General features: G+C 43.8%; 1 protein-coding gene and 1 long non-coding RNA gene across 2 annotated transcripts; both read left to right on the top strand.

Moving 5' to 3' along the window:
• The first annotated feature begins 391 nt into the window (after window positions 1-391).
• On the top strand, window positions 392-794 carry LOC110016354. The gene is made up of 2 exons (XR_002291626.1): window positions 392-528; window positions 606-794. It is a non-coding gene; the product is annotated as an uncharacterized LOC110016354 (long non-coding RNA).
• A 3725-nt stretch (window positions 795-4519) lies between these two features.
• Window positions 4520-5659, top strand: LOC111948621. The gene is made up of 2 exons (XM_023962217.1): window positions 4520-5393; window positions 5471-5659. The coding sequence occupies exon 1, from the start codon at window positions 4594-4596 to the stop codon at window positions 5374-5376; it is 783 nt and encodes a 260-aa protein (XP_023817985.1). The 5' UTR covers window positions 4520-4593; the 3' UTR covers window positions 5377-5393; window positions 5471-5659.
• The last annotated feature ends 15792 nt before the right edge of the window (window positions 5660-21451 follow it).

Below are 21451 nucleotides of genomic sequence, written 5' to 3'. Positions count from 1 at the left end.
CAAACAACTCTCATACGTCACAACACACTTCCCTTGCGTGGAACTGGCGGGCACACTGAGTGAGCATTGACGTCATCGACCCGCCTCCCTCCCGGAAATGAATTATGCGACACTTTTCGCACGGTGGATGGGAAAACTAAAATGCAATCCCCTCTTTGCATTTTCAATTTAATTGTGCCACAGAATAAGTGGTGTTGAAGTAGAAAATGAAAAAGCATTTTGGAGGATTGATATATATTTTTCCTTTTGAGTCATTTGATGCAGTTACATTTTGAAAATGAAAAAGCGTTTCTGTTCATCCATTTTAATTGTCAAGTTAGACATTTCTAAATGAATTTTGCTACACATTTACCAGAGAACTTTTTGAAAATGAATTGTCAAAAACAGTGTTACGGTGCCTCTGGCAGATTCCTCCCCCTCATCAGCTACACCTGGTACCTCCAGCTGCGCCTCCTCAACCTCGTCAGCCGGCAGACTCTTAAGGAGACCTCGGACCTGTAATCAACGCTAGTTCGTTGTACTCCCACGGTGCATCTCCTGGCCTCATCTAGATTCTTGTTCATGCCTTTGTCCTCGACTAATTACCTTGTCTTGTGTCACTCCAGGATCTCGCCCTCACGAGTTACTCCACTGGTTGCTGTCCACCTCTCGCTCCATCGCCCTCCTGGCTACCATCACGGATCATACGGTTGTCGCCGCCAAGACCCTCCAACCAACACCTCTGGCCTCCACAGAAGAACCTGGGACTCAATATTATTCCTGCAGTTAAAATTAAACCTTTATTACTCACCTCAGTGCCTGTCGAGTCTCCTTACGGGTTCCAGCACTTGGGTCGGCTAAGTCAGCTAAACCATGACAGATGGAGGGGGCAGCACTTGGGTCGGCTAAGTCAGCTAAACCATGACAGAACGAACTAGCCAAACTCCCGACCCAGCTGACCCGGAGGGCCTCCGACATGCCGTAAAACAACAAGGTATCTTTTTGGGACTCCACTCCAACGCACTCACCCGCATTACGTCTGTTCAGGAGGATCTGGTCTCCCATGTCAAGGATCTTACTCGGACTATTACCAATTTAACTGATCCAACCTCAAATTCTACAGCCTCTGTTTCACCTCCTGCTTCCGGCAACACTCTGGCCGTCACTTCCTCTCTGTCAGACGAAAACATCCGCCTTCAACCGGAGCCGTTCCACGGAGATGTTGAAGCCTGCAGCGGCTTTTTGCTACAATGCCGGCTCCTATTCCTTCAGGCACCCAGGTACTATCAGTCCGATCAGCATAAAATCTCTCTCATTGTCAACTCTCTTCGCAGTAAAGCTCTCCAGTGGGCCCAGGCCTTCCTAGCCTCTAATCCCCTCACTCATCTCCCCTTCGACCGGTTCATTGGTGAGTTTCGGCTTGTTTTTGACCAGCCGCGCAAACAGGAAGAAGCGACCCGGCGGTTACTCAGCCTCAAGCAGCGTAACCGTTCGGTGAGTGACCATATCGTTGACTTCCGCATTTTGGCAGTAGAAGCAGGCTGGCCAGACATAGCCCTCAAGGGAATTTTTTATCAGTCTCTTAACGAGGGGATTAAGGATCATCTATGTACCCAACCTGAAGCGGATAATTTTGAAGAACTAGTGTCAGCGGCTCTCCGATCTGATATTCGGCTTCGTGAGCGCCAGACCAAACGAAGTTTCACTCCTCGCAGATCTTCTCCCGACTTTTTTCCCCGTCCTCATCTGGATTCACAACCAGCGCCTGCTGGCATCAGCGCCCCTAGTCCCCATTCTGATGAACCTATGCAGATAGGACATTCCAAGCTTTCCCCTGAAGAAAGGCTTAAACGCCGTACTAATGGTTTATGTTTTTACTGCGGAGACGCCAGCCACATCGTCTCACAATGTCCAAAACGATTAATCTCCCCCATCCCCTCGCTAAGTGACAGGTCACGAGGGGACTTGGCCGAAGGTTCCGTTAAGCCCTTCCTTTTCATACCCGTCAAGTTTTCTAGTTTTAACCAAGTCCATGAATTCAACGCCCTTATTGATTCGGGTGCTGAACACAGCCTTATTGATGCTAACCTCGCTCGTCAACTTAGACTACCAGTTGAAACCCTCGACACTCCTATTAAGGCAGCTGGTTTGGGGGGTAAACAATTATCTAAAATCACCTCACGTACTGAACCCATCCAGCTAATTTCTTCTGGCAATCACCGCGAATACCATCAGTTTTTTATTACTGACTCCCCCCAAACTCCTGTCATTTTGGGGTATTCTTGGTTACGTTTCCATAACCCCCAAATCGACTGGACTAATTCTCGGATTATCAACTGGAGTACGTATTGCATGGCCAATTGTCTGCACTCTGCTATTCGTTCCACTACTATTGCTAATCCGCCAGAAAATGAGGATATTGATTTGTCAAGGGTACCATCATGCTATCATGACCTTAAAATCGTGTTCAGTAAATCAAAGGCTCGTGCTTTACCACCTCATAGGCCTTATGATTGCGCCATTGAGCTCCTCAGTGGAGCCTCCCTCCCCAAAGGGAGATTATTCAATCTTTCGGGTCCTGAAAAACTCTCCATGGAGAGTTACATACAGGAAGCGCTCTCACTCGGTCACATCCGACCCTCATCATCTCCAGTCGGTGCAGGGTTCTTTTTCGTTGAGAAAAAGGATAAGACCCTGAGACCTTGCATCGACTACCGCGAGCTCAACCAAATAACGGTTAAAGATAAATATTCCCTTCCTCTTATTAATTCTGTCTTCGACTCTGTCCAGGGTGCCAACATTTTCTCCAAGTTGGACCTTCGCAATGCTTACCATCTCGTAAGGGTCCGAGAGGGGGACGAATGGAAAACCGCCTTTAATACCCCCCTCGGACATTATGAATATCTCGTCATGCCCTTCGGCCTCACCAACGCCCCTGCCGTGTTTCAGCGTCTAGTTAATGACGTCCTGCGCGATTTCCTCAATTGCTTTGTTTTCATCTACTTGGATGATATTCTCGTTTACTCCAGCAACGCCGCCGAACATCGCCACCATGTTCGTTTAGTCCTCGAGCGTTTGTTGGAAAACCAACTTTTCGTTAAGGCAGAAAAATGCGAGTTTCATGTAGATTCTGTCTCTTTTTTGGGTTACATCATCGAGGCTGGCAAAATCAGACCCGACCCCTCTAAAATCCAGGCCGTTTCTGAATGGGAGATTCCTGTGTCACGTAAAAAGCTCCAGCAGTTTTTGGGCTTTGCAAACTTTTATAGAAGGTTCATAAGGAACTACAGCAGCATCGCTGCTCCTCTCACTCAGCTCACCTCCGTTAAAGTGCCTTATGTTTGGAACCCCGCAGCAGACTCTGCCTTCCGGAAACTCAAAGAACTGTTCACATCCGCCCCCATCCTCATACAACCGGATACTCACAAGCAGTTCATTGTTGAGGTTGATGCCTCTGATTCTGGGGTGGGAGCCGTGCTGTCCCAGCGTGAATCTCCATCCACCAAGCTCAAACCCTGTGCTTATTTCTCCAGGAAACTCAGTCCCGCGGAACGGAACTATGACGTTGGCAACAGAGAATTGTTGGCCATAAAACTGGCTTTGGAGGAATGGAGACACTGGTTGGAGGGGGCTGAACAACCATTCATTGTGTGGACAGACCACAAGAATCTGGCCTACCTGCGATCGGCTAAGAGACTAAATTCTAGACAAGCCCGCTGGTGTTTATTTTTTGACAGGTTCTGCTTTACAATCACCTACCGTCCTGGCAGTAAGAATGGCAAACCTGACGCCCTGTCACGAAAATATAACACCACGGAGGGGAGCTCTACGCCTTCCATCATTCCAGACTCCCTTTTCGTGGGCAACCTCACGTGGGATATCGAGACGAGGGTGCAACAGGCCCAAGGTGAGAAACCGGCCACCATCAATTGTCCCCCAGGAACTTTGTTCGTTCCCGATAACCTCAGGTCTGACGTCATCACCTGGGGGCATTCATCAAAAATCGCCTGCCACGGTGGGGTTCATCGTACACTCGCGCTTCTCAAACGACGCTTCTATTGGCCCTCCATGGAGGACGACGTGCGTGCTTACGTCGCAGCCTGTACTACCTGTGCTAGAGCTAAGTCATCCACCTCACCGCCTGCTGGTCATCTGCATCCGCTTCCCACACCCGGTCGACCTTGGTCCCACATAGCCGTTGATTTTGTCACTGGACTGCCTCCTTCTCAGGGTTTCACTGTCATCTTCACTGTTGTCGACCGCTTTTCTAAAGCAGCTCACTTCATTCCCCTCGCTCAACTGCCCACAGCCACCGAAACAGCCAACATCCTGGTTAATCATGTTTTCCGGCATCATGGAATACCTACCGACATCGTGTCCGACCGTGGGCCGCAATTTATATCACAGGTTTGGAAGGCCTTCTGCTCCGCCCTCGGAGCCTCCATCAGCCTCTCATCGGGGTATCACCCCCAATCCAACGGCCAGGCCGAAAGGGCCAATCAGGAGCTGGAGGCCGCTCTGCGTTGTTTGGCAGCCCAAAACCAGGGTGACTGGTCGGACCATCTCATCTGGATTGAATACGCCCATAACAATCACCCATCTGCTGCTACGGGTATGTCTCCCTTTGAAGCCTCTTTGGGATACTCACCACCCTTGTTTCCTTCTCAGGAGCTCGATCTGGTAGTGCCCTCTGTCCAACTCCATCTTCAACGGTGTCAGGACGTTTGGCGCCAGGCTAGGGCGGCTCTCCTCCGCACCAAGGAGAGCAACTGCCAGATCGCCAACCGTCACAGGGTGGTGAGTCCCTCCTTTCAACCTGGTCAACAGGTGTGGCTTTCCTCAAGGAACATTCCCCTCCAGGCCACTTCCCGTAAGTTGGCTCCACGCTACATTGGACCCTATGTCATTGAGCGAGTTATTAACCCCACCTGTTTCCGCCTCAAGTTGCCTGCCGCCCTCAAAGTGCATCCTTCCTTTCATGTTTCCCAAGTCAAGCCTGTCCGCCAGAGCCCCCTTTGCCCGCCGTCCGCTTCCCCACCGCCCGCCCGGCTCATCGACGGGGCCCCGGCCTTTACGGCTAGTCGGGTTTTGGACGTGCGGCGCAGGGGCCGCGGTTTCCAGTATCTGGTCGATTGGGAGGGTTACGGCCCGGAGGAGCGGTCGTGGGTCTCCCGCTCCCTGATACTGGACCGCTCTCTCATTGACGATTTTTTTTCCGCCCATCCTGATCGTCGCCCTGGCCCGCCTGGAGGCGGTCGTTGTGGGGGGGGTACTGTTACGGTGCCTCTGGCAGATTCCTCCCCCTCATCAGCTACACCTGGTACCTCCAGCTGCGCCTCCTCAACCTCGTCAGCCGGCAGACTCTTAAGGAGACCTCGGACCTGTAATCAACGCTAGTTCGTTGTACTCCCACGGTGCATCTCCTGGCCTCATCTAGATTCTTGTTCATGCCTTTGTCCTCGACTAATTACCTTGTCTTGTGTCACTCCAGGATCTCGCCCTCACGAGTTACTCCACTGGTTGCTGTCCACCTCTCGCTCCATCGCCCTCCTGGCTACCATCACGGATCATACGGTTGTCGCCGCCAAGACCCTCCAACCAACACCTCTGGCCTCCACAGAAGAACCTGGGACTCAATATTATTCCTGCAGTTAAAATTAAACCTTTATTACTCACCTCAGTGCCTGTCGAGTCTCCTTACGGGTTCCAGCACTTGGGTCGGCTAAGTCAGCTAAACCATGACAAACAGTTTTCTTTATCATTTTAATGAAATGACAGAATGATATATATATGTTGAGGAAGAAAAAGAAAAAGCCGTTTGGCAAATTGCTTTTTCTTTTTAATTTTGAATCAACAAATGCAGCTTAATTTTGAAAATGACAAAACATTCGTGGTATTGACTTTTCTTTTTAATTATGCTACACAAATGCTTCCATAGAATAGAGCTGTGAAAGAAAAAGCCTGGAGCAGGATTTACACAACACAAAGTGCTTTACACCAGAACAAACAAATAAAAAAAAGCACAATGAAAAAAAAAAAAAAGTAAAGTACCCACCCCAACCCACACAGAACCCCTAACCCCATTTGTGCCTCCCACCCCCTTAAATGATTGAGATACACATTGGGAAAGAGGCTGAGCACATAAAACGTTTTTTGATGATAAATGCTACTCATTGGAAGCTCCCTTTCTGTGAATAGCTGACCCAGCGACACCACAGCAAGGCGGCGATGCAGGTCCCCATCTAGAGCCGAAACGGCTGAACAGCAGCTGACCCAAAAGGAGAGGTCCCAAATGAGGAAGCTCTGGAAATAAAAATGAAAATAAAAGTGAAAATTAAAAGTAACACTAATTGATCAAAGAAATAAATGATTAACAATAAAAAGGGAAATAAGAAAAATTGAAATGAATTAGTAATAGTGCCATGTAATATAAAATATGATATTTTTGGAATACCAGCAAGCAGGGGGGTATTCCAGGAAGCATGTTTAAACTAGCCTGACTTTGAGCCTGAACTCTGGCTGAAATCCGCCTGAACTTGCTTACTCTGGGTATGTCGGTTCCAAAAGACCGGATATGAGTTAGAGTAATTACGCTCGACTTGGTAACCCTGGGTTAATGCACGTGCACGGAAGGTACATCAAGACATTCTCAATGGATCACCGATTTCTGGAGTCACCATGGAAACGCGTGGTGAAAAAAAAAGAAAACGCTGTACTTCAGTGAGACGGAGTCTGAGGTTTTAATGACGGCGTATAAAGATTACACGTCCATCAAAAAAAGTAACACGGCTGCATCATCAGCAAAAGAAAGAGTTTCTGCTTGTAGAAAAAGAACAGACAAAGTAAACGCACGAGTTTCTGATCTTGTTTCCATTTTCCTTGTGACGCATCTATATATATATATATATATATATATATATATATATATATATATATATATATATAAAACGTATCCAATTTTTCCAACTTAAATGAATTACTTCTATTGGTAGCAAAAAATTGAGTTAAATTTATTCAACCTAATTTCTTACGTCTATAAAACTCAATAATTGTTGTACAACTCAAATTTACGTATTTAACTAAATGTTAAACTCCAATTCAATTAATCTTTTTTACATCTTAATTAATTATATTTCTTGAACTTTCAAATGTCTAAGTTTGAGCCGGCAGATATACTCATTTTTATAACTATAAAAAAGACGGGGGGAAAAAATGCAAAAAAAGTGCAAAAATTCGTTAAAGAATTTACCGTGATTGCCAATAAAGCTGTTATCCATAGGGGTGCTATATAAACTCATCATCCTCTCCCTTACTCTCACTCATGGGGCAGAGACGTAAGCTCAGTAGGGCAAAATAACTCGGCAAAACACGGTGAAACAGTAAAACAGCTATACAACTAAACACATTTTGTCAAAAACCCACACTTAAACCCAAATCCGTCCAGACAGGCAAAGGGAATGATATCACACAATCCTTTGCGGTGCCGATCTAACAGCAGCATCAAAGTTACACCTACTTAATTGAATTAATTTGAACGAAAGGAAAATAACTGTCTGAAAATTACGTGTAATTTTATCATTTTTAAACTGAATTACAGAAAAATGATTTATCTTAACTGAAACAAATAATTAAGTTAGATCAAAGTAAAAAAGTTTATTTTTCCAACATCCATATGTGGTCTTATCAGCCTCTCATGGTGTAAAAAGTATTATCTGAGCTTCTTCATCCACTAAATCATCTTCAAATAGACACGCCATGCTGCTCCACCTCTCTGAAAACAAACTAACCTTCAACTAAACCTGCAGGTTATGTTCAGAGCATGAGTTGCCATGGCAACTGACCTACCCTGAAACATACCTCTATTTCTGGAACCGAAAGCTGAGGTTATCAACTTCCTTAGCCTCAAACTTACGTGAGAGCTAGCATAACCTGCTCCCTGGAATTCCCCCCAGGGCGTTGCAGTTATCAATTCTACTGATGATGAAAGTGTGAAGGGGTCACATTATGACTAAGAAAATAAAAAAAAGAAGAAACATTAGTTCTACCTGTGCTTGTGTATACGACAGAGTTTTAGGGCCACGGTGAGGAAAAAAAATTCTGGCCAACATGACGAGATTAAAGTCGTCAGGTCGACTTTAATCTCGTCATGTTGGCCAGAATTTTTTTCCCTTACCGTGGCCCTAAAACTCCGTCGTATGTGTATGAGGGGACTAACGTGTTTTTTTTTTTGTGAAGAAATATATGTTATCCACTGTCATTTCTGGATGTGGTCTTTGTGTTATGTTCATGGGTTTATTTATTTATGTTATGGACGGTTTACCTGACGCACGGTGGTCACGCCCCGCCGTGCTCTTCTTCCATGACCAAAGACTCCAAAATATTAAATGTTCCTTGCCTGCTGGATTTATCCCACCAAACATGCTGTGGAGTCCAGATGAGTGACGGGGGAGCAGAAACAGGAGATTTTTTCAAAAGGACGAGTGGAGTGACGTGCGCGATCCCTTGAGTGGGAAACTGATCAAAGAGACTATCTGGTGAGATCGACACTTTTTTTTCTTCTTGGGTACCCAAACACCTATTTTTATTTTTACTGATATACCAGTTTATTTTTTGGGGGCTGTGTGGACTTACTGGACTGAGGCCATGATGCGCGTTCACGTGGACATTTCATTGACTCGAGTATGAGCGCGCGCCTGTGGAAAAAAAGAGAGAGAAAAAAGAAACTTGGGATCTAACAAAATTCTATTTATGTTTTGAAAAATTCTACAGGTGTATTTCTGTTTTGAATTATAGTGTGATTCTGTGTAAACAGTATTTGAAGAACCCGAAAGAACTTTTCATAACACACATTATTTAAATTAAGCAGTGTTTGTTACAGTGGTGGCCAGTATGGGGATTGAACCCACGACCTTGGCGTCATCACACCAGATGGACTTTATCAGTTCAAGGTCATGCCTTTTGAACTCAAAAACGCAGGGGCAACAGTCCAGCGTTTGATGGAGAAGGTGTTGCGGAACCCTAAGAGGCAAGATCTGCTGTGTCTACATTGATGATGTCATTGTATTTTCCCCACAGCAGAGCAGCATCTAAGAGACCTCAACACTGTCTTTGAGAGGCTTCATCAGGCACACCTGACCCTCAACCTAAAGAAGTGTCTGTCAGTGGTGTGGGCTGTGGAAAGATGGAGACACTGCCTCGAAGGAGTGCAGTTCACTGTTTTTACTGACCACGCTGCTTTGTCATGGGCGTTTAATTGTCCCAAGACTTCATCCAGACTTACCCAGTGGATTCTGCGACTTCAACAGTTTGACTTCAAGGTCCAATATAGGAAAGGACTGCACAACATCGTGCCTGATGCACTGTCTAGGGCGGTACCAGGTACACCCTCTCCACCTGCACATGCAGCTGTCCTTACCTCCAGTTGTTCCGCTGACTTACCATCATCTCTTAATGAAATCAAAGATGCTCAGAAAAAAGACCCAGATTTGAGTAGTCTTATCAAAGAGGCGGAGACTGATAGTAGACATGACAGGATAGGTTTTTGCATCTTACATGGCATCCTGTACCGGCGCTCGCCAGTCAGGGATTGTGGCAACAAATACCAGTTGGTGGTCCCAAAAGATCTTGTCCAGGTGTTTCTGTGTTATTTCCACAAAAACCCTCTGAGTGGGCACCTAGGTCGCCTAAAGACTGTCGAGAATCCTGGAAGTGGCCTGGTCGCCGACCGTCCGCAAGGATGTATGGGACCATGTGAAAAGTTGTCAAACATGTCAGGCCTACAAACCTGAAAATAGAAAACCAGCTGGTCTTCTCCAGACAACTCCAGTGGAAGATCCCTGGGAGAAACTTGGTGCTGACCTGATGGGCCCGTTTCCTAGGAGTAAAAAAGGAAACCTGTTTCTGCTGGTCATTATAGACTATTTTTCTAAATGGGTGGAGATGTTTCCCTTAAAAGATAGCAAATCCCATCGCATCACTGCAGTCTTCAGGGATGAGATCTTCACACGATTTGGTGTTCCTGGAGTAATTGTCTCTGACCGAGGAGCCCAATTCACAGGATATGAAATGGCTCACCTCTGCAAGACCTGGGGGGTGACCCAGACGTTCACCACAAGTTTCCACCAACAATCAAACCTCACAGAGCAATCCAACAGCACCATCAAAACCATGATCGCATCCTATGTAGGAACCCAACATCAAAACTGGGATCAATGGATCAGAGAGTTTCGCTTTGCAATAAATGCTGCATACCATGAAACCACAGGAAAGTCTCCAGCTGAGCTCTTCCTGGGAAGAGCTCTGAGAGGTCCTTTGGAGCGACTACCTGTAATTAAATTAATTAAATTAAGTAGTGTTTGTTACAAAAGCATGCATCACATCTCCATATTAGCAAGAGAGAGTAGTGGGTGGACCCTAGCCGAATTTCTAAGATGTTAAAAAGCAGTTTTAACCATATGTTTTATTTGAGGTCTAAAAGTTAGCTGAGAGTCCAAAATAACGCCCAGGTTTCTGACTGTTTCTGAATAACTTAAGTTATTTTAGTTTCAATAACTATGTGTCTCTCGCTCTTGGCAAGGACTAAAATATTAGTTATTTCCTGTTTGAGCTGCGAAAAATAATTTACCATCCACGATTTCACATGTAAAATACATTGTAAAAAACATTCCATTAGGCTTATGTCATCAGGAGACATAGCTATATACAGCTGGGTATCATCAGCATAGCTATGAAAGCTGATGTTGTGGCTTCTGATGACATTCCCCAGTGAAAGCATGTAAATGTTAAAAAGCAAGGGACAGGATGGAGCCTTGAGGCACACCACATTGAATTTCGTGGAACTTCCAAATGCACGTGTCCATGCTTACCATAAAGCTTCTCTCCATGAGATATGATTTGAACCACTTGAGAACAGTCCCTGAAAGGCCAAGAATTTTAGGTCTGTTTACAAGGATCAGGTGATCAACAGTATCAAAAGCTGCAGTTGTAGTAGAGCTAACACTGAGATCTGACCTGAATCCAAGGCACACCTGACATCATTGGCAATTTATTTTTTATTTTTTTCAAACTTGTCCTGTCCAACAGCTAGGCAGACAGATGAGAGCTGAGGGCCTCTTGTGTTGGACATATTTTACTTTAACAAGAGGGGTTATAAATCTTCAGACAAACCAAAGGTATGTCTGAATAAACCCCTTTTGTAATTGAGGCCAAACTTTATTCATTTTAATCATATTTGAAAATCTTTTATGTTGGACCGGACGGAAAAGGAAAGAAGGGAAGAAGAGAGAGGGATGTTAGAGAGAGAGAGAGGGGGGGGGGTTAGGAGGGTGATAATAGGAGGGGGGGGGGGGGGGGTAAGACAATGAAGCAGCATAAAGCAGCAAGCTACTGGATGTTTATCATTACGGTAAGGTTCAGATGTAATACAAATCTCAAAGGGCGGGGCCTGTCCTCCCACACACTCAAATGTTATAAACACACCTGTTAGCTGCAAAAATGTCCACATGTCAACATGTACACAGTACAGATAGTGTTCACACATGCATACTTTGGCCTTCAAGCCTACTAGTGTGAAATATTTCATTCAATCACGCAAACTATTAGTGCAAAGGTGAGCTAACACCTGTGCTCAGGTGAGTGTTCATGTTCTTCTAAAATGGATGGTGGAATGTGAAAAGAAGGAAGGAGAGTGCTCAAAGGTAAGTTGGACACAGGTCTGTAGTTAATAAAAACACAAGGGTCTAAATTGGTTTTCTTTAGTAAGGGTTTCACCACTGCCGTTTTAAAAGCAGCAGGAAAAAAAATGCCCGTCTAAAGAGAGCAGTTCATGATAATTAACATTTCCCTTTAAAAAGATCTGTAAAATGATTTAAAAAGGGATGAGGGGATGGGATCTAAGAAACAGGACGTTGGATTAATTTGGGAGAAAACTTGCCCAAGTGTTGCAGCTTCAGCCAGGTCAAAACTGCCCAGTGCTTCCTCATTTAAAGTCATTTAATCATTCCCAATAAAAAAAACTGTTCATTTATTATGCTAGATCGGACAGAATCCTTAAGTGGTCTGCAAAGTCCTCACACAATGAGCAGGAGGCTGGCATTGTGTTTTTATTTGCATCAGAGTTGATCAAAGATTCCATCGTGGTGAAGAGGACTCTAGGATTATTTTATTTTCAGAGAGAATTTTGTGAAGTATGAGTTCCCGGTCTGTTTTACCGTCTGGTTGTATAGTTTTACTTTGTTCTGGTATAGTGGTAGTTTATTTTGAGCTTATGTTTTCTCCAACGTCTCTTCTTCTTCTTCTTTCTCTTTCGGCTTTTCCCATCAGGGGTTGCCACAGCGAATCATCCTTTTCCACCTCACTCTATCATGAACATCTTCTACCCTAACATTAGCCAACTTCATGTCCTCTGTCAAGACATCCATGTATCTCCTCTTTGGCCGTCCTCTTGCCCTCCTGCCAGGCAGCTCCATCTCCAACATCCTTCTACCAATATATCCACTATCCCTCCTCTGAACATTTCCAAACCATCTCAGTTTGGCTTCTCTGACTTTGTCGCTAACACAGGCAACATGAGCCGTCCCTCTGATGTACTCGTTCCTTATCCTGTCTAACCTGGTCACTCCTAAGGAGAACCTCAACATCTTCATCTCCGCTACCTCCATCTCAGCCTCTTGTCTCTGTCTCACTGCTACCGTCTCTAACCCATAGAGCAGAGCTGGTCTCACCACTGTCTTGTACACCTTTCCTTTGAGTCTTGCTGGCACTCTTCTGTCACACAACACTCCTGACACTTTCCTCCAACCGCTCCAACCTGCCTGCACTCGCCTCTTCACCTCTTTTCCACACTCCCCATCACACTGAACTGTTGACCCCAAGTACTTAAACTCCTGCACCTTCTTCACCTCAGCCCCCTGTAACCTAACGCTTCTACCTTGATCCCTCTCGTTCAGACACATGTATTCTGTCTTACTACGACTGACCTTCATGCCTCTTCTTTCCAGAGCAAACCTCCACCTCTCTAGCTGTTCCTCCACCTGCTCTCTACTCTCACTGCAAATTACAATGTCATCCGCAAACATCATTGTCCAGGGAGATTCCTGTCTTACCTCGTCTGTCAGCCTGTCCATCAGCATAGCAAACAAAAAAGGACTCAAAGCTGATCCTTGGTGTAGTCCCACCTCCACCTTGAACTCCTCTGTCTGACCTACAGCACATCTCACCACCGTCATACTTCTCTCATACATGTCCTGAACTACTCTGACATACTTCTCTGCCACTCCAGACGACCTCATACAGTACCACAGCTCCTCCCTCGGCACCCTGTCATACGCCTTCTCTAAATCTACGAACACACAATGCAGCTCCTTCTGACCTTCTCTGTACTTTTCCATCAACATTCTCAAAGCAAAAATGGCATCAGTGGTGCTCTTACGGGGCATTAAACCATACTGCTGCTCACAAATCTCCACCTCTTTCCTAAGCCTGGCTTCCACTACTCTTTCCCACAGCTTCATTGTGTGGCTCATCAACTTTATTCCTCTATAGTTGCTGCAGTTCTGCGTGTCACCCTTGTTCTTAAAGATCGGGACCAGAACGCTTCTCCTCCATTCCTCAGGCATCTTCTCACTCTCTAAAATCCTATTGAACAACCTTGTTAGAAATTCCACTGCTGTCTCTCCTAAGCACTTCCATACCTCCACAGGTACGTCATCAGGACCAACGGCCTTTCCACTCTTCATCCTTTTCAGAGCCTTCCTAACCTCATCCTTTCCAATCTCTGCTACTTCCTGCTCCACAACAACCACATCTTCCTCCCTTCTTTCCCTGTCATTTTCCACGTTCATCAGCTCCTCAAAATACTCCTTCCATCTTTTCTGTACACTCTCCTGGGTTGTTAGCACCTTTCCGTCTCTGTCCTTAATCACCCGTATCTGTTGCACGTCCTTCCCATCTCTGTCTCTCTGTCTGGCTAGCCTGAACAAGTCCTTTTCTCCTTCCTTTGTGTCTAACCTGTCATATAGCTCATCGTAAGCTTTCTGTTTGGCCTTTGCCACCTCTCTCTTCACTCTACGCTGCGCTTCCTTGTACTCCTGTCTACCTTCCTCAGTCCTTTCTACATCCCACTTCCTTTTAGCCAACCTCTTCCTCTGGACGCATTCCTGTACTTCCTCATTCCACCACCAAGTCTCTTTACCGTCTTTCCTCTTTCCAGATGACACACCTAGCACCTTCCTACCTGTTTCCCTGATAATCTCTGCTGTAGTTTCCCAGTCATCTGGAAGCTCATCCTGACCACCCAGGACCTGTCTCAACTTCTGCCTAAATTCCTCACAAGTTTCTTCATTCTGTAGCTTCCACCACTTGGTCTTCTTTTCTGTTTTCCCTCTCTTTTTCTTCCTGACCTCCAGAGTCATCTTACACACCACCATGTGGTGCTGTCTGGCTACACTCTCTCCTACCACCACTTTGCAGTCATTAACCTCTCTCAAATGACCTCGTCTACATAGGATGTAGTCCACCTGAGTACTCCTACCTCCACTTCTGTATGTCACTCTATGTTCCTCTCTCTTCTGGAAGTAAGTGTTGACTACAGCCATTTCCATCCTCTTTGCAAAGTCCACCACCATCTGTCCCTCCAGATTCCTTTCCTTCACACCAAACCTGCCCATCACCTCCTCATCACCTCTATTGCCCTCACCAACATGGCCATTAAAGTCTGCTCCAATAACAACTCTCTCTCCTCTGGGGATACCCTCTATGACCTCATCCAACTCACTCCAGAATCTCTCCTTCACTTCTAACTCACAGCCAACCTGTGGCGCATACCCACTGACTACATTCACCATCACCCCTTCAATTTCTAACTTTAGGCTCATCATCCTGTCTGAGACTCTTTTCACCTCTAGAACACTGTTTACAAACTCCCCCTTCAGAATCACACCTACCCCGTTTCTCTTCCTATCAACACCATGATAGAACAGTTTGTATCCTCCTCCAATACTACGTGCCTTGCTGCCCTTCCACCTTGTCTCCTGCACACACAGTACATCTACCTTCCTTCTCTCCATCATGTCTGCCAGCTCTCTGCCTTTCCCTGTCATTGTGCCAACGTTAAGAGTCCCTATTCTCAAACCTATGTTCCTGCCTTTTCCCTTCTCTCTCTGGCCACGGACCCTTCTGCCTCCCCTCTTTCTTCGACCAACAGTAGTCAAATTTCCACCGACACCCTGTAGGTTAACAGCATCGGTGGCGGTCGTTGTTAACCCGGGCCTCGACCGATCCGGTATGTCAAAAGTGTTGTGGAGGATTCGCATGGTTATTTTGGCAATTTTTACGCCGGATGCCCTTCCTGACGCAACCCTCTCTATTTATCCGGGCTTGGGACCGGCACAGAGGCAACTGGCTTGCAACCCCTGTGGCTAGATTTTTTCTCCAACGTCTCTTCAATTGTTTAAATCCCTCAGTTCTCCAAGGGGGTGTGGGATTGATTCTTATCTTTTTAGGTTTTAGTGGAGCAACTAAATAGAGACTAGATCTTTATTTACTGTTAAAACTTCCTACAAGTACATTTCAGGGGGCTTTTAAGACAAGTGGAGACTTGGAGCGAACAGATTTAATACATTTTTGGTCAGATACAGCCAGATCCACAACAATGGACACAGTAGCAGGTAAACCATGACTGATGACAAGGTTGAAACTGTGCCCTCTGTTGTGAGTCGGTTGCATGATATGTTGTTTAAAATCCAGAGAAGCAGGCAAAGTGTAAAATGATAAAAGAAGGTTAATAATAAAAAATGTGATCTGTTTATTAAATTTGTTTACTTTTTTAAATGTATTACAAAAGTATCGGATTGGGACTCTTTGTCGGCAGATACTCAAAACCAAGTGACTTGGAATCAGATCAGATCAGGGCCAAAAAAACCCTGATCAGGACATCTCTAGTGTTATCACCAGGACACTGTCCTGTTGTGGTTTTGCCTTCATGAACGAGCTTCACTGCCGTTTTCTGACATTGTCCGTTAAATGAAAGGGGAAACTGATTTGTTACCAGCTCCGTAAAAAACAGCAGACTAAACAATACATAGCACATTATAGAATAAGTGTCCAGTGTCTACTGAATGAAGCATTGTAGAGTCTAATATCTGACGGGAGGAAAGATCTCCTGTCAGGTGTGTCAGTCTCTGACTGAAGGAGGTTCTCAGTACACCCATAGTGTAATGCAGAGGATGATGATGATTGATTATGACTGATTTCAGTTTCTGTAACATCCCCCTCTCACCCACCACACACATACTCTAGAGGACATCCCAGAACAAAGCTAGATCTCCGCAAAAGTTTGTCTATCCTCTTCCTGTTCCTGCCAGTGCACCCATCCCTTCAGCAACACAGTTCGTAGAGGAGGGCAGATGCAACATCACCATCATAAAAAGCCCTGTTAACTCCAGGTCCCCAGTCTCCTTAGCAGGTGGAGTCGACTCTGGCCTTCTGGGATAGGACGTCTATGTTAGTTGTCCAGTCCAGTCCGGTAGCAATACAGACGTTCAAAATTGGTCAACAAAATAAAAGTTTGAATAAACTATATCGACAAGGACTTCAAAGCACTGGACTTCCATTATTCTTTCCTCTTTTTGAAGTGAACATGGGAGCACGGTTTTTGATTGAGAGCATGTGACTGACAGCTGAAGCTTGGGACAAAAGCAGTAGGCTTTACCTGCAGATGTACATCAAAACTGTCAAAAGACTAAACTCAGAGCTAAATGTACCGAAAGCTCTCTCTAACAGAAGAATGTGTTAAAATTAAGACAATTACTGGTTTGGATGTGAAGTAAATTAAAATAGCTGTGATTAACTGTCAACAAACCTCTTCTCAAATATGTTTTAACTGGTGTAATCACAAAGCTGATTATTGTTTCCTTTGGATGTTTAATTAACATTAAGATTTTTTATTTTTTGCTGAGAGAGAAGAAATGTTCCACAAATATTAAATGAGGCAGAATATTAACTGCCTAACACCAACAATAACGCTGCTTCTACTAAAAAACTAACAGGAAAATAAATGTTTCATAAATGCTTATTCATCTATACAATCAGCTGTAAGTGCTGTATTGTTTTTGCCTGATTAATTTCAGCTGTTTATTCCTGTAAGACCTCCCTTCTGGTTTGATCAAACAAAAGCTACTGTACTTCAGGGCTGGTTTGCAGACTTTAGTCTTATTAGAAAACTTTGCTGCATCATTATTTATTTTCCATTGTGGGGATGACACACCAATAAATCATTCATCCACTACTTTGTCATGATCACATGTTTTTATAGATTTGGGAAGAAATTCCACAAATGTGGTTTTGACAGGTCTGTATTTAGTACATAAGCAATATAAGCTACATATGACTAAAAGCAGAAAGAGATTTTATTTTATCAATTCAATTTGACTGTAGAACCAACAAAAGAGCGTTTAAAGTGGCAAATGCTGAAAGTATGAAAGGTTCTAACTTTAGTAGATTCTGCTGTTTTAATTTTATTTAAACCACGGGTGCTCATTACGTCGATCGCGAAGAACATGTGGGTACATCGCCGCCATCAAAGATAAATAACCAAAAAAATAAAAATACATTTTTAAACATTTCAGTCGTCTTGATCATGAATTACTACAAAAATATTATTAATACACATAAATCTTTTTCTCACAAAGATTTGTGTACTCTTACTGTGTACTTTTTGAATTATTAGTACAGAAACGTAGTATTTTAGACAAGTCTCAAAATACTATATATATTAAAAAAATGCCCCTTCTCACACAAGCTTGGGTCCTCTCTGGTCCTCGGAGCTTGAGGGTCCTGTGCAGTATGTTAGCTTTTCCTAGCAATGCGCCTTTCTAGACTGAGATGTCTGAGGTCTACTGCTTCAATTTCAAGTTTGTGGATGTTGGAACATTGAGCCACTAGTTGCTTGGCAGTTAGCCTTGATTGTGGGTTTCAACCATCCATTTACGCCATGTTCTCTGTGTGTATCTTCTCTGGGTGGGATTACTTTAGGGGTTGCATTCCAACAGAACCTTGTTCTCACATCTAGTCCATTTCTGTCTTGTTTCAGTGGCCCACATTCCATCAGGGTGCTCTGGTTCCCCAGGACCTGACCCAGACCTTGTTTGGCCGGGCTGAGCTGGCACGACATGTTTCGTTGTCACTCATGGGTTATGAGGTAGACAGTAGCGTTAAAGGTCTTGCCCATGTTACAGTAATAACTCAATTGAAAACTGGTTTTCTGCATACCATTCCTGCATATTACCAACTAAGCTATGTATAGGTAGATCTTTTGGAGCTTGCTGTCTCAGATGTAGCTCACATGCCAAAAAAGTGTGGGCACCCCTGATTTAAACTGTGAAAAAAATATCATTTATTAAAATCAAAAGTGCAGAAGGGTTTGAACTGTTAATAATGTCTAGTATCACCTGAATTTATAATCTAACTCCTGACACTAGATGTAAAGTGTAAGTTGCCAGCAGCCCTTTGACTGAACCAAGACAGACAATCATTTACAAAGGAGGACTGCAGAGGTGCATTGCTGTGGCAGATGTGAGTAACAATTTGGGTTACTACGGTAAAAGGTTTTTTGTCATCTTGTGTTGTGTTTTATATCTATTATCCTCAACTATGTGCCATACCTTTCTGAATACGTATTTAAAGACGGTTTTCAAAGATTTTTATTGTTTTAAAAACTGAAATTACATAAACAAATCTTTACTAAACCAACTACAAATACCTAATTATCACATTTTATTTTATTGAATGTACAGTGTTGCTTTCCCAAAAACTTACGCTCTCCTTTAATTTTGAAGTGTTACTTGATGACATTCTAATTTTCTTTAAGTCTAAAGCTGACCGTTTTCAACATGTTAGAAGGATGTCGCTACCCTCACTCTTTTCACAGAACCAGGTAACCTTATGCAAAGTCATGTGATTTTTTGTATTCACACATTTAGGGATAAAGCTATATCTTTATTCATCTATTTCTCTGACAAAAGAAAAACTTTACATTTTTATTAAAGTAAGTATTGGTGGCTAGAGGTCATGCAAAATTTAAGCTAAAGGAAGCATGCAGGAGCTGGCAGTAAATTGATTTTTCCTTAATGGAAATTGTCACAGAGAATCCTTGATCTATCCAGTCATTAGCATCCTCATTATTGTTCTAAGATCTGTAAGGTAATTTTGGAGAAGAACATGCACAAACTAATCAGTCTCACACAGCATTAGTTATCGTTTTGTACTCCATTCACGCAGCATCTTCCCTGTGAAATAATCTGGTCTCATATCAAACATCAAGATAGCTTGACTCAGTTGGAATAAAGGAAAACAATAAAAACAAATGTTGCACACGTGGAGTAGTGGTTAGCACTCTCGTCTCATAGCAAAAGGCCCTGGTTCAAATCCTGGCTGTTTTTTTGGAACTTGCATGTTCTCCTTGTTAATGTGTGGGTTTTATCTGGACAGTTTGGTTTCCTCCCACAGTCCAAAAACATGCTTCATAGGTTGATTGGTGACTCTAAATTGTCTCTTAGATGAGAATGTGTGTGGTTGTTTGCCTCTGTGTGGCTCATGATGGTCTGGTGAACAGACCTGGGTCCATCCCACCATCACCCTTCAGCAGCTGGGTAGGTGCCAGCAATCCCGGGACATCAAGTTGGAATAAAACAGATTCATAAAATGGTTGGATGGATAAGGAGATAGGACCTATTAACTGCCACACCCAGCATATAAACACAACTAGAAACCCAGCAAAGATACAACATCTGCTCTTGTGGGGGCGGTTTTGCCCTAAGTGACCAGGATGAAGGTTTTATGGCTCTGTGACTATTATACACTGATTGGCGCCTGCACCTCCCCACAACACCACAAATATTGGACAAACAATTTCAGACATTTTCATGAATTTTTCTGTGGACTTTTCTTTCCTATTGGTAATACGTGCAGTTTATGTCATTTTCTACCTTCTCTTTAGTTCATGGAAAGTCAATGTGGATTCAAACTGAAGTGAGCTGCCCAAGAGTTCAACTGTATGTGAAGACAGAGCCTAAAAGAACCTGACAGTATGTTTTCTTACCGTCAAAAGTCACTCTTTTTTCTTAATTCACCTGTTGCATGCTCATGATCTTTCATGAAACTTAACCCTTACTCTGAACCTGTCTTAACAAGTATTTGTCAGTTAAAGTTTTAATTCAGGTTTGTTACATTATTTTATATTTTATATCTCAAAGTGCTTTATTTATGCACCCAACCTGCCTGTAACATCCCTTATCCTTCATTCAGAAGAACAGAGTCATCATGGGTGACGGGATCATTGCAGTCAGTTTCTGCTCAGACAGACCTGCGTTGCAGCATGAAGAAAGCTTATCTTTTCCAACTTGAGGAAGTACAGAACATCCTTGAGCCACTGCGAAGATGATGGGGAGTGTGGTGATTTCCACTTTAACAGAATTGCTCTTCTTGCAAGAAGATTCATAAAGGCGAGGGAGTCCCTTTGGGATTTTGATAGGGAAGGTGGCCCTGTACAAATTCCAAATAAGGCAATTAGAGGGTTTGGGCTCACGTTCCTGTCAATAACGCGTGATATCACTGAAACAACTTCAGTCCAATAGCCCAGGAGTTTGGGGCAAAGCCAGAATGTATGAATAAGGTTTCCTGGACATTGGTGGCATCTATCGCATGCTGGAGAAATATTAGGGAACATTTTAGATGGAGAGCTTCATCTACGTCATCTTCTCAAAGAGCCCTTATGGTGTCCAGAGTTTTTGACCGGATAGCTGATATCTGACTGTAAATGAGTGAAATGGACCCTGTCAAAGAAGAAGAAGGCGAGAGCAAAGAATCAATGGTCGAGGTTTCAGATAAATTAGGAAATGAAGGGAAAGTACTATTAACAAAACTATGGGCTTGTAAATATCGGAAAAATTGTTGCTTTGGGAGGGAGAATCTTTCTGATAATTGTTGGAAAGAAGCAAAAACATTGTCAATGAACAAATCTTTAAAGGTCCGTAAACCAAGATCGGCCCATTTTAAAAAAACTATCAACAAGAGATGGCGTAAAGAAAGGATCAGCTGCTAAAGGAGCAGTATGCGAGTAGATTTGTAATCCAAAAAAAACACTAAAATTGGGTCAGAATCTTAAGAGATATTTTAACTATATAATTCTTAGAATATTGTCTTGTTGGGTATTTTATAGGAGAATATAACAAGACATTGATAGACACTAGCCTTTACAGAGTTCAACTCCATGGCTAACCAGTCTAAGGTGGGAAAAGCTCCGAACCAATATTTAAAATTTCTTATTTTGGATGCCCAATAGTAGTACCTAAAATTAGGCAGGGCCATTCCTCCAAGCCCTTTGGGCCTCTGTAAATAGTGCTTTGATAGTCGTGATTTTTTTCCCCCCCAAAGTTCAGGGGGAAAATGTCACTTTTGCTCAAAATAAGTTTATATC

Source organism: Oryzias latipes, chromosome 14 (assembly GCF_002234675.1).
Source record: "Oryzias latipes chromosome 14, ASM223467v1".
NCBI lineage: Eukaryota > Metazoa > Chordata > Actinopteri > Beloniformes > Adrianichthyidae > Oryzias > Oryzias latipes.
The sequence above is the reverse complement of the archived record's forward strand: the minus strand, read 5'-3'. Positions and strand labels throughout refer to the sequence as shown.